This window comes from Durotheca rogersii (assembly GCF_024521655.1).
Source record: "Durotheca rogersii strain YMJ 92031201 chromosome Unknown GGS23scaffold_8, whole genome shotgun sequence".
Classification (NCBI taxonomy): Eukaryota; Fungi; Ascomycota; class Sordariomycetes; order Xylariales; family Xylariaceae; genus Durotheca; species Durotheca rogersii.
The window spans coordinates 223,633-245,751 of NW_026251239.1; the positions used below are offsets into that span (position 1 = coordinate 223,633).

The following is a 22,119-nucleotide window of genomic DNA, read 5'->3' on the forward strand; positions in this document are numbered from 1 at the left end:
CCTCGCCCCGTCCCCGATTCCGTCTTCTGGCTTCGTGTGTCTGTGTGTCGATGTGTACTCTCGTCTCTGTCCGTCTCTCTCTCTCCCGGTCTCTCTCGAAACCCCCATACCAGCCCTGAGATGTACCCCCTTAGGAGTCAGCATCAATGGATGGCATGGGAGGGATGGGCCGTACGTGTGTACAGACGCCATCCCTCCCGATCGCTCCATCTTGTCGTATGTACCTCGTTTGTCTGGCGCCTCTTCTTGCGTAGTACCCTCTACCCACACTGCTCCCTGTCCCTCCTCCGCTTCTTCCTCCCCATCACGCCAACCCGAGCGTCCCCACACGATCGGCCTAGTGGCAGTGGTAGCGTGTAGCGGCCGTCTCTGATTGGAAGAAGCTGGAGGAGGAGGAGGAGGAGGAGGAGGGAGAAGAGGAGGAGGGGGAAGAGGAGGAGGAGGAGGAGGGAGAAGAGGGAAGTATCGTGTTCAAGTGTGCACAGCACGTACGGGGGGAGGGGGGAGATGCGTTACGAGAGAGAGACACGATAAACTCTAGCTGAGAAGCCCTCTCGAAGCCGTCTCGGAGCCCTGTCGTGCGGCAAAAGCCAGAAAGAGTCGGCCGTGGGGAAGAAGGGAGAGAGGACGGGAGGGGGGGGGAGGAAGATGAGTTGCAGCAGTTCGATGAGTTAGTTGGTGCGATGGGCGGGTGACCAAGTGGGCCAGGCCGCCCCTTCGCTCTTCTCCCCAGGTACCTCTCTCGTCTCTCTCGTCTGTTTCCCGCCATCGCCCTGTACCTCCGCACTAAACCCTACCTTAGGTACCTACCTACCTAGGTGGGCATGTACCTACACGGCCTGATGTCCACCGTGCAATGCTCACTGTGCAGCGCATGTACCCGAGGTACACTTACCCATACACCACTTGCTGGTGCATAAAGTTGTGCACTTCCACAGAAGGGGCGGGGGCCTGAACTAACCTAACCTATAACCACTAACAGACAGCTCCTAGGTGCCACGCAGGTAACACTTGAGATGATATCCAGGTAACTTAGGTTAGGTACCCTACCTCCATTAGGGTACCTACGGGGCCCCGAACCTCGGATACTCAGGGCCAGCCACCCGCCTGAAAACCCGAGTACTCCTGGGCTACAACCCGCTGCACCGATCAGCCCTGTAGGCGGGTTAGGCACCTGTAGGGTCCTACCCGCCCGCCCGAAAAAAAACTACGCAAGTCACGGGGTTTCTTTCGTACGCAGGTGGTTTCTCCCTTCGAGGTAGCGTAACCAGCTGTTACCCGCTCTCCAGCCGGCCTATGTGACCGCTACACGACGGGATATCTATCTATCCCGGAGGAGCCTGGCATCGATTGTACCTGCTTCGCGGACGACCTCGAGGCGGCTTACATCTGCTTGTACGGATCCCGAGAGAAAATTACTCATACGCCGCTTCGCCGTGTGCTAGAGACCATGTCGAATTCGAAGGGGGGAGGTAAGGCAAGGGGCCGGAACGGAAAAGGGGAGGAAGAAGAGGGACGAGATCGATATCGGTTCGGTCAAGATGGTTCGTATTGTTACAGATCGCCCCCGGCCGCCCGAGATGGCAGCAGTGTTGGTTATTTTCTCTTTTTTCGGCAGAAGCTTTTCTTTCCATCTTTACACGTGGATGCAATGCAATCGATGCCCGATCCGCTCCCGCCTCCGTCGGGTTTCCCGCCGTCTCTCCCCCCCGCTCCTATGCACAGGAAGCCTCTCTAACGGACCTCTATTACTCTATTTGCTGGTTCTCCTAAATGGACACGGCGGAGCAGCGCAATGCCGCCATGCGGCCCTCCGCATTTCCAGCCCGTCCGTCCGCACCGTCCCAAGCGGTGGCGCGAACCCCAGCCTCCGTAAGTATGGAGGGAAAGTTGCTTAAGTCTGTTCGGACACGGGAGTTAGCAAGTCCATCGGACCAATTGACCATGCTGAGGACCCGGACCGGGGCCGAGGCCGAGGCCGGTAGTCGCGGAATCGGCGGGTGCGGCATTTTATTTCCGAGGCGAGGGGGTGTTGGGGAGGGAGGAGGGGGGGGGGGGGCACGTACGAACTTGGCCATGAGGGCAATCATGAGGTCGAAAAGACCAATGGCCTCGACGAAGGCGAAACCCAGAATGGCGTAAGAAAAGAGCTGGCCACGGAGGGCGGGGTTGCGGGCGACGCCGTTGAGGAGGGCGGCGAAGACGAGACCGATACCGACACCAGCGCCGGCCAGACCGATGGCAGCCGAACCCATACCCAGGTTCTTGGACACCTCGACCATGGCCTCGGCGATCTCAGACGAGTATGCTCGGCGGGGCACCTGTTGGAAGGCCTGGCGGGTTGTGATGCTCAGGATCTTGGAGACCTGCTGGCGCTTGACGGCCTGGAAGGGAGAGACGGTGCCTGGAGGGGTCGGGTTAAGTCAATGGGCTTGCGCAGAGGCCGAGAGAAAAAAATTTTTCACATCGACGTCGTCAAGGGGCATTGAGATGAGAAACCCGTGGCATCGTGGCCCCTTTGGCCGTGCGTCAATGAGGGGTAAAGAGAAGGTGAGGACATACTGATGGCTCGCGTAGCAGCGACGCCGCTCAAGGGAGCTCGCATGGCAGGTCGAGCGACCTTGGTGCCCACGGAGGCGATTCGCGAGGCGACAATGCGAGCAGAGGCCATTGTGACGGATATACGGATGTGTAATGGAGGGGAGAGACGTGAGAGAAGAGAAGGCTGACGGGCAGGAGAAGATTCGGAGGAGCTGCACAAAAGTCAGGGAAGAAAAAAAGAGCTTGCTGACTTGGTGTGTTTTGTGTGAGAGGTATTGTGTGTGTGTGGGAAAGGAAGAAAAGAAGGGAGAGGAGGGTGTGCGGGAGAACAACGGGAGCGCGCGAGAGGGCAACCGGAACAAGTTTGTCGCCTGGGTAGCCGGTGACAGGCGATGTACCTACCTGAGAGGGAGGAGGGGGGGGAGGGGGGGGACACAGTGCCAGGCGCAGACACACCTGGTATCCGGTCGGTCCTTGGGAAGAGAAGAAAAAGAGAGATACCTGGAAGCGGAGCGAGAGACGATGTACCGTACGGGATGTATACATACACACATACCTGTCTCCAGTACATGTCTACACCCATACCTCTAGGTAGGTAGGTATACCTACCTAGGTATCTCTGTCTGGCCTGCAACGCCGGCACGCCCAATCTACGGGCTCGAAGCCCGTCGTAAGGAGAAGAGACAGTGGGCCACGAGGGCGCCAGGAGCGCGATCCCAAGCGGCAGAGAGAAATTTTCATTTCCTCAATTTTTTTTCTTTTGGGCTGCGGCGGCGTCGGGAACTACCCGAAGAGGACAAGGCTGACGAGAATTCATCATGGTTGGACACAACTGAGCGTGGCCAGTCGGGCAATACCGGGTCTCTGCTGCGACAGGGGGGATCCCGAGCTTATTTTGTCGCTGGTGCTGTCGAGTTCTTTTCCCTCCGCTTAGGTATTTCCAGGAATCCTCTTTTTTTATACTTCGTCGCCATCTTACTTGCGTTTCCTTGTCTTCGCCATCTATATAGCGTGTAGATGGGACGGGCGTCCTTATTTCAGCCTCTGCGGAATCTTGGTTTCTTGGGGGGTTTTTTCTTCCCTTTTTTTCTCAACCAAGATCTCGCTTTTCCAGCGCCAGCACGTCCTCGATGAGTGTGTGGCCTGCGTGTCCCACCCTGTAGGGCGACACAGGCGACACGAAACGAGGATGCGCAAGGAGCAAGAAATGTGCAGACCCGTAATGAAAGTGACCCCCACTACCTGTCGTAACCTAGCGACACTCTCCCCTCCTCTTCTTCTTCTTCCTCCTCCCCCAGCAACTCGTGGGCGACAACTTGCGACTCGGAGAGACACACGTGGGTGGAGCCTGGTGGGAGCGCAGTAAACCGGCGGTAGTCTGGATGCGAAGGATAAAAAGCGTGAGGCACCCTCGGCTTCTCGCCTTTCCCCGGGTGTGAGTAATTCCCGCACTCGCTCGCGCACTCTCCCACACGTACGCATACCGCTTGGTATGCAAGTGCGCTCGCTGGTCTTCTTCTCCCCCTTTACTGGGAGGGGCGTATTCGCTAGGCGTGCCAGGTAGGCCACGATAAGCTTCGCGTTCCTCCGCCCGGACAATTCAGTTCTGCGTCTGATCTGTCGCTCTCCCTCCTCTCCTCGCCCTCACCTAGCTCGCTCGCACAAAAGTACGTGTGAGAAGGAGAGGAGAAAGACGAACAAGAGAGGTTACCCCTGGATTGCTGTCCGGCATCTAGCTGTGTGATGAATCTGACCTGTCAGGTCGCTCTCGATCTAACCCTTGTTTATGGGCCAAGCGACCAATGGGGAAGACCACGACGACGTACTGCAGCATCCTGGTTTTCCTTTTTTTTCTTCTTTTTTTCCCCGTTTCTTCCTTTTCCTAGGTCGCCAGCAAAAGCCGAGCCGGACTGGCGGTTGCATACTCTCACATGGGTGGGCGAATTTCCGTTGGAAATGTGCCCTCGATACCGAGAAATACACGTAAAGCAGAGGAGGAGGAGGAGGAGGAAGAAGCGGGTGGGCCTGGCACGAAAACTTTTCGGGCCAGCCAGGTCGGACGTTGCAGCGGCCAGGGATGTCCCCTTTTAAGCCTCATTGCCGCAGGATGTCATCACTCGGTGCCATCGCCGCTGCGCCGTCACCCACCCGCGGGCCATTGCCTCCGCGCCTATAGTACCTACGCGTAAATGCACGCGAGCGGACGTAGAGAGAGAAGAGACGACACGGAAGTGTAGCCGCGGAAAAGAGGACGAAAAAAAGAGATGGGAAAGAAAAGTCGGATGGAGAGGAAAGCGTGAAGACAAGATGGATAAGAAAAGAAGAAAAAGGAGTCCATCCATATGTAGACGCATGCGTATGCCGTCGTCGTAGTAGCACAGAAACACACACAATCAGCAGTAATTACCTACATCAATACTGTTGGGCTCACTCTGCACCAGTTCTACTGCCTGCGTCGACCAGGGTCTGTGATGGATTTTTATTTTCTTATTTTTCAATTCCCTATTTCTCCCCCCCGACGCACGAACCGAAGCGAGCTGAGATCAGATTCCGCTCCTGCAAGTGTGACGAGGGAGAGAGCAGGAAAAAAAAAAAGTTTTTCGATGATGGCTGACCACCTGATCAACCCCCCCCCCCCTGCCACCCCCCCTGCCACCCCCACGCCCAGCGCCAGCGCACCCGCACCCTCGGCCTCTCAATCTTCCGCGCCCGCAAGCCCCGGCCCGCCACGCGAACCCGCCGACGCCGGGTCGCCCCCCCCTGCAGCGCGTAAGGGGCCGGCGGCGTGCTCGTCCGCACAGAATAGATAGCCAGACACGTCGCAGTCGAGCGCGGACAGCCGCCGTCTTGGGTCCCGCGGGGTGGGGGAACGGGGAGGCGCCGAGACTACGACGCAGTCCGACGGACGGAGGGAGAGACGCTGGGTGAATTGCTAGGGGAGGCGGCGTGCCCATCTACGTGAGTGTTTGCGGCCGCATGTTCGCTGTCCGCGTCCGCGGATATGTATGTATATATACACAGTAGCCTATATACCCTATGCCATGTACAACCTCCATGTGTTCCGTGCTTGTCTCTCTTCCCTTCTCTGCTCGCCTACTTCTCTCATCTCTTGTCTCCTGGCTATTATGATTCCTCTCCAGTCTTCTCCTTCTCCACGCGGTCTAACCCCCCTACCTCTACCCCTCCCCCTTCCCCTCCCCTCCCGCTCCTCCTCCCTTTCCCCCCTTCGCCCCCTTTTCCTCATTTTCCTCCCTTCCCCCCTTCTTCCCCTTGCCCTCTCCGACTCCTCCTCCAGCAGCAGCAGCCGCCGCGGCCGCGCCCTCGCCCCCGGGCGCCAGCGCGTACCCCTCGACGAACCCGTGCGGGTCGCACGTCCGCGTGAGCTCGACCCTGTTCGCCTGGACCCAGCGGCGGACTACCTCCCTGTCGAGCAGGACCCGGGGCGGCCGCGGCGCGGTCGTCCGCGTCGGCGTCTTCCGCGTCTTGCCCTCGTGCTCCTCCGCCTCCACTCTCTCATCTTCCTCTTCTTCCTTGGTATCCTCCTCTCCCCTCCGCTCATCGGCCGCTGCCGTTGCCACCACCACTCCCATCTCGCGGAGCACCGCGAGGCAGTCCTCGGGCACGATCCACGTCGCGCGCGAGCACTGTTCGACGCTGACAGTCACCTCCCTAGTCCGCCTTCGTCCCCTCGCCTTCGCCGCCCCTCCCCCGTTAGGCCCGCCTTCTCTCTCTCCTTCGCCGTCCTTCCTCCGCTCGTCCTCCGCCCTATCCCCTAGCTCGATCATCTCCACCTCGTCGTCGCCGTCCTCCCCGGCTTCCTGTTCCGGATCCGGCTCTTTCTCCGCCGCGTCGTCTCCTCTCCGTTTCCGCGCGTCCGCTTCGGGCGAAGGCGGCGGCGACGGCGTCATGTCGAGCCCCAGGATCCACCGCGCGATCTCGCCCGCCCAGAAGCGCCGGTACCCCTTACGCCCTAGCTCCGAGATCGGCTTCTCCGGCCCGCCGAGCACGCCCTCGCGCCGCGAGATCTCGTACGACACGCCCATCAGCAGCGCGCCGAGCCCCTTGCGCTGCCAAGGTGGGAACACCAGGATGCACGCGAGGTTGTTGTTGTCCCACGATAGCTTCTCCTTCGAGAAGAACCCGACGACCTGCGGCCGCCGCTTCGTCACCGCCGGCTTCTCCTTTCCCGTTTCCGTCGGGGACGATGGCCCCGCCGGCGGTTGCGAGGGGCTGTCGGTCGTCGTAGGTGCTGACGGAGGAGGCGGGGATTGAGTCTGCGGCTGGGAATGGGAGTGGGGATACGGATAGGGGTGAGGCAGGGGATAGGGCGGGGGTTCAGGCAAGTCCATGGCAACGGAAAACGGTGGCGGCGGGGGCGGCGGGAGGACGGGATTCTGGAAGAGTTCGGGTGGCGGCGGCGGCGGGGTGTACACGAGGAGAAAATAGTTAAACCCCGTAACGTCGAAGAAGACGGACTTGTTGTCGAGAAAAAGCTTCGCGAATAGGGAGAGGTTCTGGCAGAAGAGCTATAGAATGACGGAGAGGTCAACATCAAAACTAGATTCAGCGCTGGGTAATGAGGCAGAGGCCGCTGGTAATATGTTATCACCTACCCTATCCTTCTCGCCGTCGACCTCCCAGACGCTCCACTCCCCTTCGTCGCTAACAACCACCTCTTCCATGGCTACAGGTGTGAACACGCCCCCACCTACGTCGCCTCTCTTCCCCTTGCCCTTCCCCTTGCCCCCGCCTACGGGGACCGACACGCCGTGCTCGGCGGCCGGGGGCGTCGCGGCCGGGACCCTGATCGTCCTCGTGCCCTTGGGGTGGGTGTACACCTTCGTGCCGGGCATCTGAAACGTACGCTCACAGGTCCGCACGTGCTCCCACCACATGACCAGCTCTCTCGAGTACTTGAAGCAGCACGGGCACACGTACAGGCGGTCGAGCATGGGCGGCGGGACGGTCGCCCTCTTGCCGCCGCCTATGCGTCCCAGCTTTCCGCCGTCCTTGCCGGCGTCCCCGTTACCGCTGTTGCCATGGTTGTTACTCAGGTCGCCTAGAACCTCCTTCCCGTAGTATGACGGGTACCACGCTTTAAAACACACATTCCCCAACACAACCTTATCGACATTACGATCGGAACGGGGTGTCGGCGGAGGCCTCGGCGGTTTGTCCGGGGACGAAGCGGGGCGCCTAGGTGTCGACGCTACCGGTGCCGCGGTGGGATGGGCTAATCGTGAGGTTTGTGACTGCTGGGTCGTCTTCAGCAGCGGCGCATGGCGCACTTGAGTCGGCGAAATCGGTCTCGCTTCCGGCAGTCGCACCGGGGAGACACGGAGCGTTTGTGCGTGTCCCAGGGGGGATATGGACAGATTCCGGTGTCCGACCTCACCCTCGGACGGGGAGGAGGGCTTTATATTCTCCTTCGAAGCTGCGATTGCGCTAACGGTCGTACTCGCAGCGGCCTCTTCTACCGGGTCGTGTTCCGCTATACTGTGTCTCGTCGCTCTCGTCTGTTTCTTCGCGGGGGGCACCGTGGCGTCGTGTGCGATTGTCGTCTTCGGCGCGTCATTTCTCCTGCCTCTTGGCGCCTGCAGTTCCACGGACGCGGCAGGAAGCTCTTCGGTGATACTGACGCGTTTACGACCGCTCCTCAGCTGGTGTTTCGGCTCAGGGCCAGCGAGCGGATGCTGGCGAGTCGCGCGACGAGGTGGAGCTTGTGGCGAGGTCTCTGGCGCGACCGTGTCGTGGGGTCTCTTGCGCTTCTGGGGAGGCATCGTTCAATCGAACAAGAGCGCTGTCTATCCAGGTCATCGCACTAACCATTGACATCCGGCACTGAGCAGAATGAGTTCGTAGAGAAAGATAAAGAAACGGGAATCCCGTAAAGTTGTCGAATTCAGTCAGCGACGGTTCACTATGCGTATAGTACCGACTCGAGAACGATTACATAAGCAGACGTAGCGGAGACCGGTCCGTCCTCAAGACCCACTTGACGTAGAGAGTCGTCACGTGACACACATGAGCGGTGGTTCCCTGCTCTACGTGTATGAGCACGCCGCCATCACCATCACACGCGTACCGTAGGCGGCGGATGTAATAATACAGTATAGTGCTACAATATGTTCGCCCCAGCACGTCCCGTGTCGGATATGCCGCGGTGCAAGATATGCTTATACAAGTAGTACTAGCAATGCGCGATATCAATTGTGCGCGAGAAGGGAGGGGGCTCTCTCCTCGGGCCAACCGGCATCGTGCGAAGAGATGTCAGAGGCTTGCCAAACCACCGCGCTCCATTTCCCACCCTCCAGGTGCCGAAATAAAAAAAGAGTCTGCCGTATCTATTACAATGGGCCCGATGACGCGTGTTTATAATAGCTGCGCCGGCGATGCAGCCTCAAACTTATCTGTAGCAAACTACACCTCCGTCCATCCAGCAGCTCCTACTTCGCGTACCACCGTCACGGGTCGGTAGGAGCCACGAGGTGGCGCCGGTGAGACCTCCCGTCCCGGATTACACACGGCTCCCCGTGTCTTTACATGCCTTCGAAGTCCCCGCCGAGATCGTCTTCGTCCAGGTCCCCCTCTTGTATCTCTTTGGCCATCTCGCGCTCGCGCTCACGCGCTTCCTGCGCGTTCTTCAACTCGAGACGGTGCTGGTTCATCGGGAACCGCATGGCCTGTGAAACCCGTCAAGTTAGCCTGCATCCTGTCTCACATAGCGCGCTCTGAAACAAAAAAGCGGCGACATACCTTGACACTCTCGTCATGCAAGGCGAGACAGGCTCGGATACGGTCGTGGAAGGCCTCTCCGGGTTCCCGGGTCGCGTACACGTCGCCAATCTCCTTGCTCTTCATGAAGCCTCGTTCCCGGTCGAGGGTAGCCTCGATGACGCCGTCTCGGATCGCCTTCGCGACGATGTACTCGGCGCTCTCTTCGCTTCCTAGGTGGAGCCGGATGCAGATGTCGCGAAGCGAGATGCGGCTATAGCTTAAGCTCATCATGCGGATGCCCGTCTTGATGACGTTCTGGCGGAGGCGCAGGATGAGCGAGTACGTGCCGTCGTGACGGAAAGTCTCGGCGTGGTCGGCGATCGCGATCTCGAAGTCTTCCAGGTTGCCCACCCGCACGGCCCGAACGAGCAGGAAGTACGGGTGCAGGGTTTGCTCCATGCTGGGGATGCGGAACGTGGCTCGCTCGGGAATATCGCCCATCAGCAGCTCCACGACGAGCAGGAGCTTCGTCGCCGTCTGGGTGAAGCCGAGGGCGCAGGTGCTGGCTGGTGCTTTCCGCGTGGCCGCGGTCAGGTGCTCGTGTGCCTCGGTGTACCGTAGCTGGATGGCGCGGATCCTGCCCAGGTAGTAGAGGAAGCGGGCGACTTGGTTATTGGCAGCATTCTCGGGGAACTGGGTGTGGGATACGAGAAGGTCGGCTTGGGAGATGTGAGAGGTGAGGAGGTAACTTCGCAGCAGCAGCACTATGACGGAGGCCTGTATGTCTATGTCTTTTCGCAGCACGGCAGTCCGAAGCGCAGCCAAGAGTGTGGGACGGATGGCGACAATCGGAGACTGAGGCGATGGTGGTAGGGGGGCCAGCTGCTCGCAGAACAGAGAGTAGTAGAAATAGATCTTGGCGGACAACGAATCTAGGGTCCGGCGGTTCAGAGAGTGGATGCGCTCGGATAGGTACTTGGAAAATTCGGCACCCAGCTGGAACTGCTTCGTGTCAAACAGGTAGACCTGGACCAGGATGCTGAGGAAGATGTCGATCTCCGGGATGATGTCTCTGCTCTCCTTCTTGCTGCCGCTCTTAGCCGGCGCCTTCGGTTCGCTATCGACGTCCATCTCCGGGCCCACCTGGCGGCCCAGGGGTACATCTGGCTTCCCGACGGCAAGCAGGAGCTGCTTCGCAACGCTGGCAGACGGGCTCGTGGGGGAGAACGTCTCCGAGATGACCTGGGCGAGAATGTCCGGCGTGAGGCGTTTGCGGAGGGAAGAGATGGACCGCAGAGCTCTTAATGAGAACCTAGCATCAAAAAGGGCCACTGCGCGGTCGAGTAGGGCGAAGTTGCTCTTGATATCTGGGATGTGGGGAGGTACGTCAGCACGCAGATGGTAACGAGTCATTTTGGACAGGCCTGGGGACGCACCTGCGACGGTCTGAGTGACGGGGTCGACCTTGACCTCGAGGTCTTCTGTCTTCTCGGATAGCTCCATGGGAACGTCTCCGTCAGCGTCGGGCGGGGGCGGTTGAGACGATTGTTTTGTGGTCTTGGTTAGCGGAACGACAACGGTGATATCATCGCCCTCGTTTACACCCTTCTTGGCCTTTCCCTTGAGAGACGACTTCTCGTCAGTCATGTCGACATCCTGGTTATTCCGGACACCATTCTCGACCGGCTCGTTGCCGTTTGCATGAGGTGTTTTCCCTGGCATAGCGGTTGTGGGAAACGGGAGATAGGAAAGAGACGAGGCAACGGTATTAGGCCGTGGCGGGCGGGCTAATCAATCGGCTTGGGTCGACGTCTAGTCATATATCGAATGATTAGACCGCGTCAACACATAAGACGGACGCCGGAGAAGGGAGAAGAGAGGGCGGGCGGAGAAAATGGAGAAGACGGGGGAGGGCTACCGTGATAATGGTGACGACGACAGAGGCGACGCCGGGTTTTCGCAGGGTCGACAGGTGACTGTCGCGAGGCGCGCTGGATCGGGCGCCGCAGGGAAACCGAAACGGGGCTGGTGTGGTCGAAGGCTGGCAGCCGGCCGGGGGTGGAACACGGAGTGCGTGTCTGGATAATGATAAAAAAAATCAACAAAGAGGAGAAAGAAGACTGACTGTGCTGTACGTACGGGTGAAGGAAACGGGAAGAAAGCGGCGGCTGTGGAATTGGAAACGAGTCGGATGGTCAGTCGAGTATGTAGACGGAAGAGAGAATCGGGCAGGGCAGATAAGTCGGGTAGGTAGGCAAAAGTACAGGTGTAGGCAGGCCGTGGTGGTTGGTGGTGGTGGTAGTGGTGGTGGTGGTGGGTAGCAGTTGTTGAAGGGATGATGAGGTGAGAGGGCGAGTTTGAGGCCTTGATGGACTTGGCTGACTGATCGATGTCGTTTGTCGGTTCCGTCTCCGGATACTCGCCGAAGCGCCCGAGCCATGTACCTCTAGCTAGGCGGCCACGCAGCTGCGCGCTCACCGTGTATGCGGCAGACCCGGTAAGCGTATCTGATCTACATGCGGAAGCCGACGTCGCAGGTACCCTTTCGCAGACGCCAAGTACCGACCCGACCCTGCCCAAGATCCGCTTAGGTTAGGTACCTGTTGGGTATGTGTATGTGCCATAGGAGGTAGGTACCTTAGGTACCTAGGTAGGTAGGTCGCTGAGGGCGGACCGGATGGAAGAGGTACCTCCTACCTCTACGTACGGTCACGGTGATGCAACAGGAAGAGACAGGAACCGGAAAGACAGAAAAAATATACATGCCTGCTGCCCCGGGACCTGGGAGTGTCCTATCAGGTATCCAACAGGTACCTAGACCGTCTCGGCGCACCTACGTTAGGGCACTTACAGCGCCTACAGGCCTCAGCAGGCGAAACACCGGAAGCTGTAGCAGCTAGGTACCTACAGGCGGATAGTCGGTGGGCCGATAGTGGGCTGTGCGTGCTAACACGGTCGAATGCGACCTCTATATGTACTCGTAGGCAGGCTTAAGGGCGCCAAGTTAGGGTACAAAGCTGGGACCGGGGAGGTACCTACTCGAGGGGGGGGGGCTAGGCCAGTCCAAGAGGCAGGTAGAAGGTAGGAGGTACGTCAAACCCAGTGCCGGCATTGCTACCTCCTACAGGTACCTAACTACGGTGCCTACCTACATTGGAGGTACCTCCCAACGCAGTACGCACAGCCCTAAGGAGAGGCAATGTGTACCTCGGGTCCAGGTACATCAATTGTACCTACCTAGTAGGCAGGTACATTCGTGGGTTGGATCGCAGAAGAGACCCGCATTCTGCCCCGTGCTGGAGGCGAGGCAGTGACGTTTGCGAACTGGTGCCTGTCTGGACCTTCCGAGGCCTGGAGACCCAGAGCTCCGACCGAATCTATGGCTTCGAGGTACCTAGGTACCTGTATACCTAGGTACCGCCCGTTTACCGGGAACTCTCCAGCTGACTTACAGCTTACCTTCCATATGAGTACTCCTCCAGCTCAGCTTTGATATACCTACCTCCTAATACTGAAGTCAAGGATTTTTATTTCTTTTATTGCATTTAATTTCTAATTTATTTAATTCCCTATTCCTTTATTATTATTATTTCCTAATCTCGATCCCCCACCGTCGGTATGCCTACCTACATATGCCGTCCCTGTTCGCGACGCTTCCCTTCAAGGCATTCTCTACGCAGCCGGGTTCAACCTCGTCCACATCTCTATCCCCTACCCTTTCCTAGCAGCAAAGCGCGCCTGAGTGAGACACGCCGAGTTTGCCCTCGCGGCCGTGGTCAATCGAAATCTGCTGTCTCCTACAGCCACCTCCTTATATCTCCTACACCACACCTGGTATCGTCGTCATCGTCGCCACCAACGCCGGTACGACCACCGTCGTCATCCCGCCGCTGCTCCAACCTATCGCACCATGCACAAAGGTATATATATATCCGCTTGTACCAATAATACGGTAGAGTCGACGGTCAACTCCCCCATCATCCACACCCCCCCCTCCTCCATCCCGTCCGCCAGTCGCCATAGGCGCACCGCCCGACCCCCCTCGGGCCTGGAGCGCCACATGTCGGCACTCGAGAGGTACGCCTCTTCTCGCCGGCTGCCTGTGCTGCTAGATCTATACCTCGGGTAAGTGTATACGACGGTGCGTACACCCGCGACACAACTGCATCGCGGTATCTCTGAGGGGGAGGAGAGTCATCAAAGTCATAGGGGAAAAGGGCAGGGGAAGTGAAATAAAGTAAAGACGAGGGGGAGAGGGAGACAGTATGTGTGGGTGCGCGAGCAAGTCTTACTCCCTTTCTCAACACGCACACACATACACACACATGTATATATACAGATGCAAATACAGGCAGGTAGTGGCTCTCAACAGGCGCCCGCATAGCTACGAGGCAGGGTCCATAAGCCCCTGGTGAAAACACCGAAATTAGAGGCGTAAGCTGTATATCAATGTCTGAACCAGGCGTGCGTCGCTGGGGGGGAATCGGCCAATCAATCGAATTACCTGCCTGCCGACCATACCGAAAGACGACTGCTTTTTTCTCTTCCCTCCCCCCCTATTCGGAGGATGGGCCACGAAGATGCCAGCATCACCCACCGACGGCACGCCGCCGGAGCCCGCATGCTCGAGAACACTGTGTGGGAAACACAGGAGGCGGCAGCAGTTCACGCTTACTATACTATCCATCCATCCGCCTCCCGTGGCGTTCGGTTTGTGTGCACACACCACAGCATATCCGTCGCCCTTCCCTTCTCCGCCACACCCAGGTAATAGAGAGATGGCCCGGGGGGGGGAGTAAAAGTAGGATGTATTAGAACAAAGAAACGCATCGGTAAAAAGATAAGCTATAGCGAACGCCGAACCGGGGGTGGATTGCTAGTTATACCCGGCCTCCTTTCCGTCCCTTTCCAGGCCGCATTATCGGCATCGTGCCGTACAACCCTCTCAAATCAGTCCCTGAGAACGCCGTCCCCATCACTTGAGAAACTATGCATAGCCGCATTGTCAAGGCACATGGGAGTCTTTGGGGGTATATCTAGTTTTGCCCCCTTCCTCCCTTCTCTCCCCCGCGGCAAACATGCGCAACACCCTAGACACCTGGGTGAGTTGTCCTGCTGCGTTTCGTGATGGTGGTTCTCTCTTCCGTCACTCCTGATGCTTTCCGCTTTCCGCTAGCCTTACTTGCAAGTTCAGACATGTCCTACTTGTCGTCCTTGCCAGGCATGACTTTGGCGGCTTGCACGGCGTGCACCTTGGAAATCCAATTGGCTGCCGGCTGCACCTTGCGAACGATGCGCAACTCGTCCGAGGTGTAGCCGGGGATGCGGATGTTGTATACGCGCTCTAGGACGAGTTGAATATCGCGAATCTCGAGCACTTTGCTGCCCCGTTCCTTAGCCAGGCGGCAAGCCGTGTGCAAGACGTTATCGACGAAGTTATCAGCCACGCTTAGGACGGACTATCGAGACGGATTGTCAGCAAAGCACACGGTCTATCGGCGGCGGTAGGAAGAAGATGGAGAGAGAAAGAGAGAGAGAGAGAGAGACAGAAGGGTAAGTGAGGGCGGAAAGAGGACGGGTTCTCTTGAGGACGGCAATGAGCTAACCTCCTCAACATCCGGCGTCAGATAGTTGCCATCAGTGCCTGGGGAGCCACCACCGCAAATCTGGCGGACGAGCTCGTCGAGCTTCTTCTTGGACAACACGTGGTCGCCCTCGGTATCGTACTGCGGGATGGTCATCTTCGGAATGACGGTCTGCCCCATGACTCCACCGCCGGTAGCGCCACCTCCGCTCATAGAAGGACGGCCGGGCGTGTTGCCGCCACCCACAGAGGTCGGCTGAGGGGTCTCGGTCGATTTGGCCGGCAGATTCTTATTGATTGGCATCTTAGTGGTAAGGGCCGGCGGGGGGTTGGGTTGCGGGTGTGCGTGCGTGTGGCCGGAGTGAGAGGCGCTTCCGACTAGGTTACCGGACCCAGGCGTAGGGGTAATACCTCCGGAAGAGTTGCTTGGCTGGCCGCTGATGTTCGCTGACGAGTTAGCGCGATTCACCGCTGCCGCATGCGACAATGGTTGTACTCGGGATCCCGGCGCCTGTTGTGATGCAGATTGGGGTGTCTGAACGCGTGCCGAGGGCTGAGTTGGTGTCCCCACCGAGGCCGGTAGGTGAGCAGACGAGGCGGCTGTGGCGAGAGCGGTATTCACTGGCGGCGGATGTGTTCCAGGCTCGCTCTTGATCTGCGGTTGTGGAGCTGGGGTCGGATGCGTCTGTGGAGGTTGCGGTTGCGGTTGTTGTTGGTTATGCTGTTGCTGGGCACTCATCGGCGTTGCCGGGGTGGCTGGAGTTCCAGGATGCTGTATCTGGGTTTGAGACTGAGGTTGTCCTGTAGGTCCTGGTGCCGTGACACGAGCAGCAGCAGCGGCCTGCTGAGTTTTTGCGGCGTCCATCGCCGCAGTCACGGACGCCGACGCAGCCTGCATCGGGTGGCTCGAAGCTGTGCTGGCTAGGTTTTGAGGCGGCGGCATAGGCTGAGGCCGAGCCTGCTGAGCGTTCGGCCCCTGGGAGCTACCGTTCTGCCCGGCAGCATGCATCTGAGCGCGGACCCCCTTGATGAATCTCTCAGCGTCCTGATAGCTCCTCTGATCTTGTATTTTCTGGTCTTGGATCTTCTTGAGCTCCTCAGGTGGGAGAGACTGCCCTTTTTCCTGTCGATCCTTGACGAGCGCATCCAGTCTCGCGGATCTCAGCTTGAGACTCTCCATCTGGGTTAGGTTTCGTATAAACCGATTCTTCGTCTCTGCCAACCATTTCTGGGCCTGGTCTTGGGGTAGTTGAGACGGGATCGGAAGTATGCTCCAGGGCAACTTGTTGACATGGTCCAAGATGGGCTTGGAGACGGGTTGGGGGTTGGAACCGGTGGTCGGTCCGGTCCCCGAAGCTGGTGCGCCGGGGTTCGCAGCGCCAGCACTGGTGCCGGGCCCTGGTGGCCTGTTTGGCTGCATCCCGGGTTTCTGTGCTGCCTGGGCTGCCGCTAGGGCATTCTGATATTGTCCGTTCTGTGCTCCTTGAGGTTGCACGTTGGGGTGCCCTGACTGGACTGGCTGACCTGGCTGACCTGCCTGGGCTTGGGAGGCGGCCTGATTCCTCGCTTGTATACTCTTAATCTTGGTGAATACCATTCTGGAAAAATCGGTGACTTTCTGTTTCGCGCTCTGGTGCTCTACAGTCTCGGGTCCGTACTGCTCCATCTTGGCATATAGCAGTTTCAGGCCCTCTTCATACTTCGCCTTGTCGTCAGGTGTCAGATAGTTTAGGTTGCGCATGTGTTCAGGTTGGAGGAGGCGAATGGGCGGAGGATGATGGCCTTGACCGGCCTGGCCTTGTGGCTGCGGATTCATTCTGCGATTCCTATTCGGGTGCGCGTGCTGGTGAATTTAAGGGTCGGGTCTCGTTGCAAAAGTCGCTACGTTCTGGGTAATCGGCTGAGGGATACTGATGGGAGAAACTAAACACACGGTGGAAGGATGAGGAGCTGATCTGGTACAGGCCCCGATGGAGATGGGGGTCGCTGTTGGTTGAGCTGCTCTGAGGCTGGAAGAGAAGAAGAGTTCGCTACCAGCCTCAGCCTGACAAAGTCCCCATAGCCAAGTGCTGGATAAAGTCAACACTGCTTATAGCGATGTAGCCCCTGCAGACCCTGCAGAGCCCCGTGAGTGCTATAAAGGAACCGGAGATAAGTACCTAAAGTAATATTCTAGTATGTAATATACATCGTTGCACCTATAACATGTAGTCAGGTACCTGACTTAAGTATCTGAGGTACCCAGCCTCTTAGGCATACCTAGGTAGGTACCTATGTAGGTATTCATTTAATACATCTTACTTTATGTGCTCGTGCTCCTATCAGCCGGGCATTCAGTGTTGTGTTAGGTGCCTGAGGTACCTGAGCAGGTCCCTAATTAGAGCCGCATAGGTACCATACCGGGAGGGGGGGGTCTACGGATAGTATGTCAGTAATAGAGTCGGGGTACGGATACGGTAACTAAATCTAGTAAGGGTTACCTATTCTTTCGAAAGAGCTAAAAGAATTACAGCAAGGGTCGCGGTACCGACCTTATTACCTTCCCTTCTTATAATTTCAGGATGGTTTTTATGACTACGTAGGAACTAATGTCCAGACGGATATGATAATGTCTAGACGGATATAATGTCTATATATTCCATAGGTACCTACCTACCTACCTACATACCTACCTTAGGTACCTACCTACCTATCTATCTACCTAGACCTACCTATTGTCTTCATCTTTTTTCTACAAATACTATGATCTATTACCCATCTACGAACCTATCTGCGAACCTATCTACGAACCTATTTGCGAACCTATCTTCGAACCTATCTGTAAACCTATCTACGAACCTATCTACGAACCTATCTGCGAACCTATCAACGAACCTATCTGCGAACCTATGGGAGCTAGTTCAGGCGCGTGGAATCTATCTATCTTCGAACCTATCTACGAATCTATCTGCGAACCTATAGGAGCTAGTTTAGACGCGTGGAATCTATCTATCTATCTTCGAACCTATCTTCGAACCTATGGGAGCTAGTTCAGGCGTGTGGAATCTATCTATCTATTTGCGAACCTATCTTAGAACCTATCTTCAAACCTATCTACGAACCTATCTGCGAACCTGTGGGAGCTAGTTCAGACGCGTGGAATCTATCTATCTATCTTCGAACCTATCTTCGAACCTGTGGGAGCTAGTTCAGGCGTGTGGAATCTATCTATCTTCGAACCTATAGGAGCTAGTTCGCACGTGGAATCTATCTATCTATCTTCGAACCTATCTTCGAACCTGTGGGAGCTAGTTTAGGCGTGTGGAATCTATCTATCTATCTGCGAACCTATCTTAGAACCTATCTGCGAACCTATCTGCGAACCTGTAGGAGCTAGTTTGCGTGCGTGGAATCTATCTATCTACGAACCTATCTACGAACCTATCTACGAACCTATCTACGAACCTATCTGCGAACCTATAGGAGCTAGTTCGCGCGCGTAGAATCTATCTACCTATCTTCGAACCTATGGGAGCTAGTTCGCGCACGTGGAATCTATCTATCTTCGAACCTATGGAAGAAAGGTAGGAGGTAGGTAATAGACGTAAAAGATACAAAGGTACAAAGGTACGTACTTAGTAACCTAGAGGTAACCGGGTAATCCTATGGAATATACCTTTTTTTAAAATAAAGACATTATGTCCGGATGGTAACTATATCGGGAAATGGTAATAATATTAGCTTAAAGTTTAACTCCTTTTTATCACGAGGCAGATACTATGTCCAGTCATAGAAAGGGTTACTAACATAGTGTCAATAGACCCCCCCCTCCCTGTATGGTATATAAATAGTACCTACCCTAAGGTTAGCGAGATTGTATACCCCGCTAGTTAGCAAGTAACTGAGGTAATTTTAGAATCTTAAGACACTGAACCCGATCTTGTTGATCTAATATTAAGAGAATAACTAGGAGCTATCAAGCTTATTTATCTCAACTAAATTTAAGTAAATATTACCAATTGCAGTATACCACTTTATTCAATAGGTAGTCAATAGGGCAGTCAATGGGCAAGTCAAAGGATGGTTGAGATTCAGAAGATATAACAACTCCTAATTACATGAGGCTTGGGAAGAAGAGGTAATCGATTAGATACCAGAGAGTATTCGCGTATAATAGTTATAAGCAGTAGGAGGCCCTACGAACCTCCGTGTTAATATTAGGTAACCAGCTAACAAAATACCCAAGTGGGAAAGCCTAGGTATCTCGTCCTTATCAATATACCTACCTACCTCACCACCCACCCACCTCCAATGCCACACAAGATCACGGAGCCGGTGCTTCATATCTCCTATCGTGGTTGTGTCGAAGGCTAGCTAGGTAGGATTTGCTAAGATCAACTCCCACAGAGCTGAGATCAGCCGCAGAGCCAGGAGTCACGCAGCTTATGATGTTGGTGATAGATTCGCTCCATCGTCGATATCTTCGATGGGGTAGCACGCAACAAGGGCGAGGCTGCTCTCCATTTTTTGCCCTGGATCGGCCAATAAATACCTACGCACGTACTTGCATCGTTGATACGGCCTATGTCTCCCGCCCTTTCAGCCGGACACTAGAAAGGCAGCGCAAAGACGGGCGGCCGTTCGATATACCTAGGTGTAAGTAATACCTACAGGCACTTGTAGATGCCACCCACCCGATAATCCCGGGACCTAACGGGGGGCACTGTAGGTAGACATGTACTGGCATACGAAATAGCGATATGACGCCGGAGAAGATGGCTTTGAGCCCAGCACACACGAGGCCCTCGTAGGGTCTAGGAGGTGGTGATGGACGTCTACCTACATGACGCTCGTAGGCAGCCTGCACAGGCAGGCCTCTAAGCCAAAGAGACTACACACACTCCAACGCCGAAGCACCCGACTTACACCACACATTATTGCTCACCCGATCCATCGATATATTGAGATGCCGCACACTCCCCTCTTCCCCCAAAGTCTATATGTCCAAACGAGAAAGCCGCAGCCGCGTTCCCCGCCCCCTTCTTGATCAAGCCGCGATGCAAATGTCGTAAACCTCGTCATCAGATCATCCCCCGTCCTCGTCGTTGTCACAGCGCGAATCGCGCACACGCTTCCTAGCCGTCAGGTTTCCACAAGTCTAAGAGGTATCTAAAAGCAAGACGAGAAACGGCCACCCTCAAAAAACATAATCATCATGATAAATAGGAATGGTGACAAAACTCCCCGTCCGGTACGAGACGGAGATGGGGCAATCCGCGGTTATGCCCCCAGGCCACGTAGCCAAAACTTCTATGCAAGGAATCCCGATTCACACAATATGCTAGGTATATGGTGGGTACCGCCCTTTCTTCTTTTTCCTTCGCAATTTCTGCTCCTGCGACGGTCCGTTCAGAGCCCATTTCCGAATTAAGGCAAATCCCGTCGCGATGCCGAATTCCAATAACGAGGGGAAACGTGCTGATAACTGACTGAGCCCGGCTATAATTCGTGAGGTGTCGTGTCGTGTAATCGTAAGTGGCGTGCCATGCGTGAATTGCGAATTGATCTAGCGCCCGGTTTTTTTTTTCTCTTTTGGCCAAATGAGGCTGGGGGAGGGGGGGGGGATCGTCTCGTTCATTTTTTGTATTACCGTCCGATCTCTAAAACGTATCATCGTTGGTCTCATTCGGAGTCGACATCCATGTAAGTCCAGTATGGCAGCTCTCTTGCGAAGAACTCAGCGTCGTCCAAGATGATCTCGTCGTCGCTGTTCGGTTCCTTGAGCTCTTCGATCCGTTCGGGCAGCGGGCCTGCGAATTGGATGCTGGTGCGGTCGCCGACCTTGCGCCGCATCCGACGGGTAGTAGGGCCGGTGTCGTTCCCCTCGTAATACGGTAGCACATCCTCCCTATCAGAATCGCTGCCCCGCTCGCTCACGGTCCGCTTGCTGAGGCTGCCCGACTTCATCCTCCGGATGCGGCGTTCCTCGCGCCGCTTCTGCAGCTGCCGAGTGAATTCGTCGTCGTGGTCGATATCGACGTCGGAGTCCTCGAACGTGTTCAGGTTCTCTATGCCTGCCATGACAGTCGGGTCCATATCTGGCGGAGGGCGAGGCTTCGATTGGCTTCGGTCCGACCCGGCGTACTCAAACGCGTACGGCCGGAGGACGTCCAAGTGATCCCAGTCGCTGCTGAGCGAGCAGTCGTCGCTCAATTCCTCGACGGAGAACGATGCTTGATCGATCCGGACCGGGGCAACCCGCTTTACCGGCTGGGGTTGCAGGTTGGGCATATCCGAGAGGGGCGATTGCGGCGGGCTCGCGGACAATTCGGACCCCTCGTCGGAGGAGTTGGACGAACGAGGCGATATCTCCTCGGGCCGAGGCCCGCGAGTGTAGCTGAATTTGGTGCCGCCCAGAGGCCGCAGATTAGAGGGGTGACCGTTGTGGCCATGGCCCTTGGAGCGCCGTCGCGGGCGACCATTCGTCATTTTGCGGTTCATCTTGGGAGAACCGGTGGTGGGCGTCTCTGGTGGCGAGGTGGGCGCGGCCGCCGCGGTTGTGGTTACGCGGGGGGTATCCAGAGACGGAGTGTGCGGCCGCATGGTGGGTGTCGGCTTCGTCGGTGTGCCCTCGCCCGTGAATTGCGTGTCCCTTGCCTTGGGTTGGGGTCTGGTCGGGTTCAATGGACTTGGATGTAACAATGAGGGGTAGGAATCGCGACGGGGCAGAGAGGCGAAACGGGGGACTTTTAAGGTGTCAGCACCCAGAGCAAAAACCTCCAACGTGGAGAAGTTGTTGGGCTCCGGTAACTTGTCATGTTAGTCTCTTGGGAATTCTAGCAGGTCGGGGGTCGGACGCCGCTGCACAGATCCTCCACAAAGACGATGGGGTTGATGCCGTCTCGCTGAGGGAGGATGCGACCCTACGGAGGCTTGTGGACTTCGCCAGGGCCTGGGGCGATGGCGATGTGCGGTCGAGAGACGTGCGGGCGAGACGGTGGGCGTAGAAAATCGCAGTCCCGGACGGTCTCTGTCGGCGGCGAGGCAAGACTGCGTCGGGGTGAACAAGTGCACCGCCGACAGCAAGATAAGAGGGAGAAGAAAACAGCGAGGCGGCAATTAAAGCGCGCCGAGGGAATTGCTCGAAATATCTGTGTAGTGCCAAAACCCTCGCTGGGCTGGTGGATCTCCAGGAAGCGCCTGGGTCGGAGGGCTAAGAAGACCCAGGGAGAGCAGGGCAGCGGAACGGTCAATGAAAGTTATGAATGTATTTATTCCAGATGGGGTGCGAGAAGCGG

At 56.7% G+C, this 22,119-nt stretch overlaps 5 protein-coding genes across 5 annotated transcripts; all 5 read right to left on the minus strand.

Moving 5' to 3' along the window:
* Positions 1–1,769: 1,769 nt before the first annotated feature.
* Positions 1,770–2,671, minus strand: GGS23DRAFT_596145 (uncharacterized protein; the record flags this gene model as incomplete). Its single annotated transcript, XM_051518438.1, has 3 exons — positions 1,770–1,893; positions 2,071–2,404; positions 2,563–2,671. The coding sequence occupies 3 exons, from the start codon at positions 2,669–2,671 to the stop codon at positions 1,770–1,772; spliced, it is 567 nt and encodes a 188-aa protein (XP_051372349.1).
* Positions 2,672–5,473: 2,802 nt separating this feature from the next.
* On the minus strand, positions 5,474–8,321 carry GGS23DRAFT_604680 (acyl-CoA N-acyltransferase; the record flags this gene model as incomplete). The annotated part of the gene is made up of 4 exons (XM_051519637.1): positions 5,474–5,495; positions 5,887–6,821; positions 6,930–7,067; positions 7,155–8,321. The coding sequence occupies 4 exons, from the start codon at positions 8,319–8,321 to the stop codon at positions 5,474–5,476; spliced, it is 2,262 nt and encodes a 753-aa protein (XP_051372350.1).
* A 728-nt stretch (positions 8,322–9,049) lies between these two features.
* GGS23DRAFT_508148 (proteasome regulatory subunit C-terminal-domain-containing protein) lies at positions 9,050–11,168 on the minus strand. The gene is made up of 3 exons (XM_051514527.1): positions 10,695–11,168; positions 9,298–10,625; positions 9,050–9,224 (listed from the first exon to the last, which is right to left on the minus strand). The coding sequence occupies exons 1-3, from the start codon at positions 10,978–10,980 to the stop codon at positions 9,081–9,083; spliced, it is 1,758 nt and encodes a 585-aa protein (XP_051372351.1). The 5' UTR covers positions 10,981–11,168; the 3' UTR covers positions 9,050–9,080.
* Positions 11,169–14,258: 3,090 nt separating this feature from the next.
* Positions 14,259–16,848, minus strand: GGS23DRAFT_508270 (uncharacterized protein). Its single transcript, XM_051514528.1, has 2 exons — positions 14,865–16,848; positions 14,259–14,717 (listed from the first exon to the last, which is right to left on the minus strand). The coding sequence occupies exons 1-2, from the start codon at positions 16,656–16,658 to the stop codon at positions 14,460–14,462; spliced, it is 2,052 nt and encodes a 683-aa protein (XP_051372352.1). The 5' UTR covers positions 16,659–16,848; the 3' UTR covers positions 14,259–14,459.
* A 3,655-nt stretch (positions 16,849–20,503) lies between these two features.
* Positions 20,504–21,424, minus strand: GGS23DRAFT_596149 (uncharacterized protein; the record flags this gene model as incomplete). The annotated part of the gene is made up of 1 exon (XM_051518439.1): positions 20,504–21,424. One exon carries the CDS (start codon positions 21,422–21,424, stop codon positions 20,504–20,506), a length of 921 nt encoding a protein of 306 aa, XP_051372353.1.
* Positions 21,425–22,119: the final 695 nt, after the last annotated feature.

Bases quoted from the DNA above. Each gene is read 5' to 3' on its own strand.
- GGS23DRAFT_508148 (XM_051514527.1), bottom strand. From the start codon at position 10,980: ATGCCAGGGAAAACACCTCATGCAAACGGCAACGAGCCGGTCGAGAAT. The intron at 10,626-10,694 runs GTGCGTCCCCAG...CCCACATCCCAG, and splicing joins CGTCACTCAGACCGTCGCAG to ATATCAAGAGCAACTTCGCC. The intron at 9,225-9,297 runs GTATGTCGCCGC...CGGGTTTCACAG, and splicing joins TGCATGACGAGAGTGTCAAG to GCCATGCGGTTCCCGATGAA.
- GGS23DRAFT_508270 (XM_051514528.1), bottom strand. From the start codon at position 16,658: ATGAATCCGCAGCCACAAGGCCAGGCCGGTCAAGGCCATCATCCTCCG. The intron at 14,718-14,864 runs GTTAGCTCATTG...CCGTCTCGATAG, and splicing joins TGACGCCGGATGTTGAGGAG to TCCGTCCTAAGCGTGGCTGA.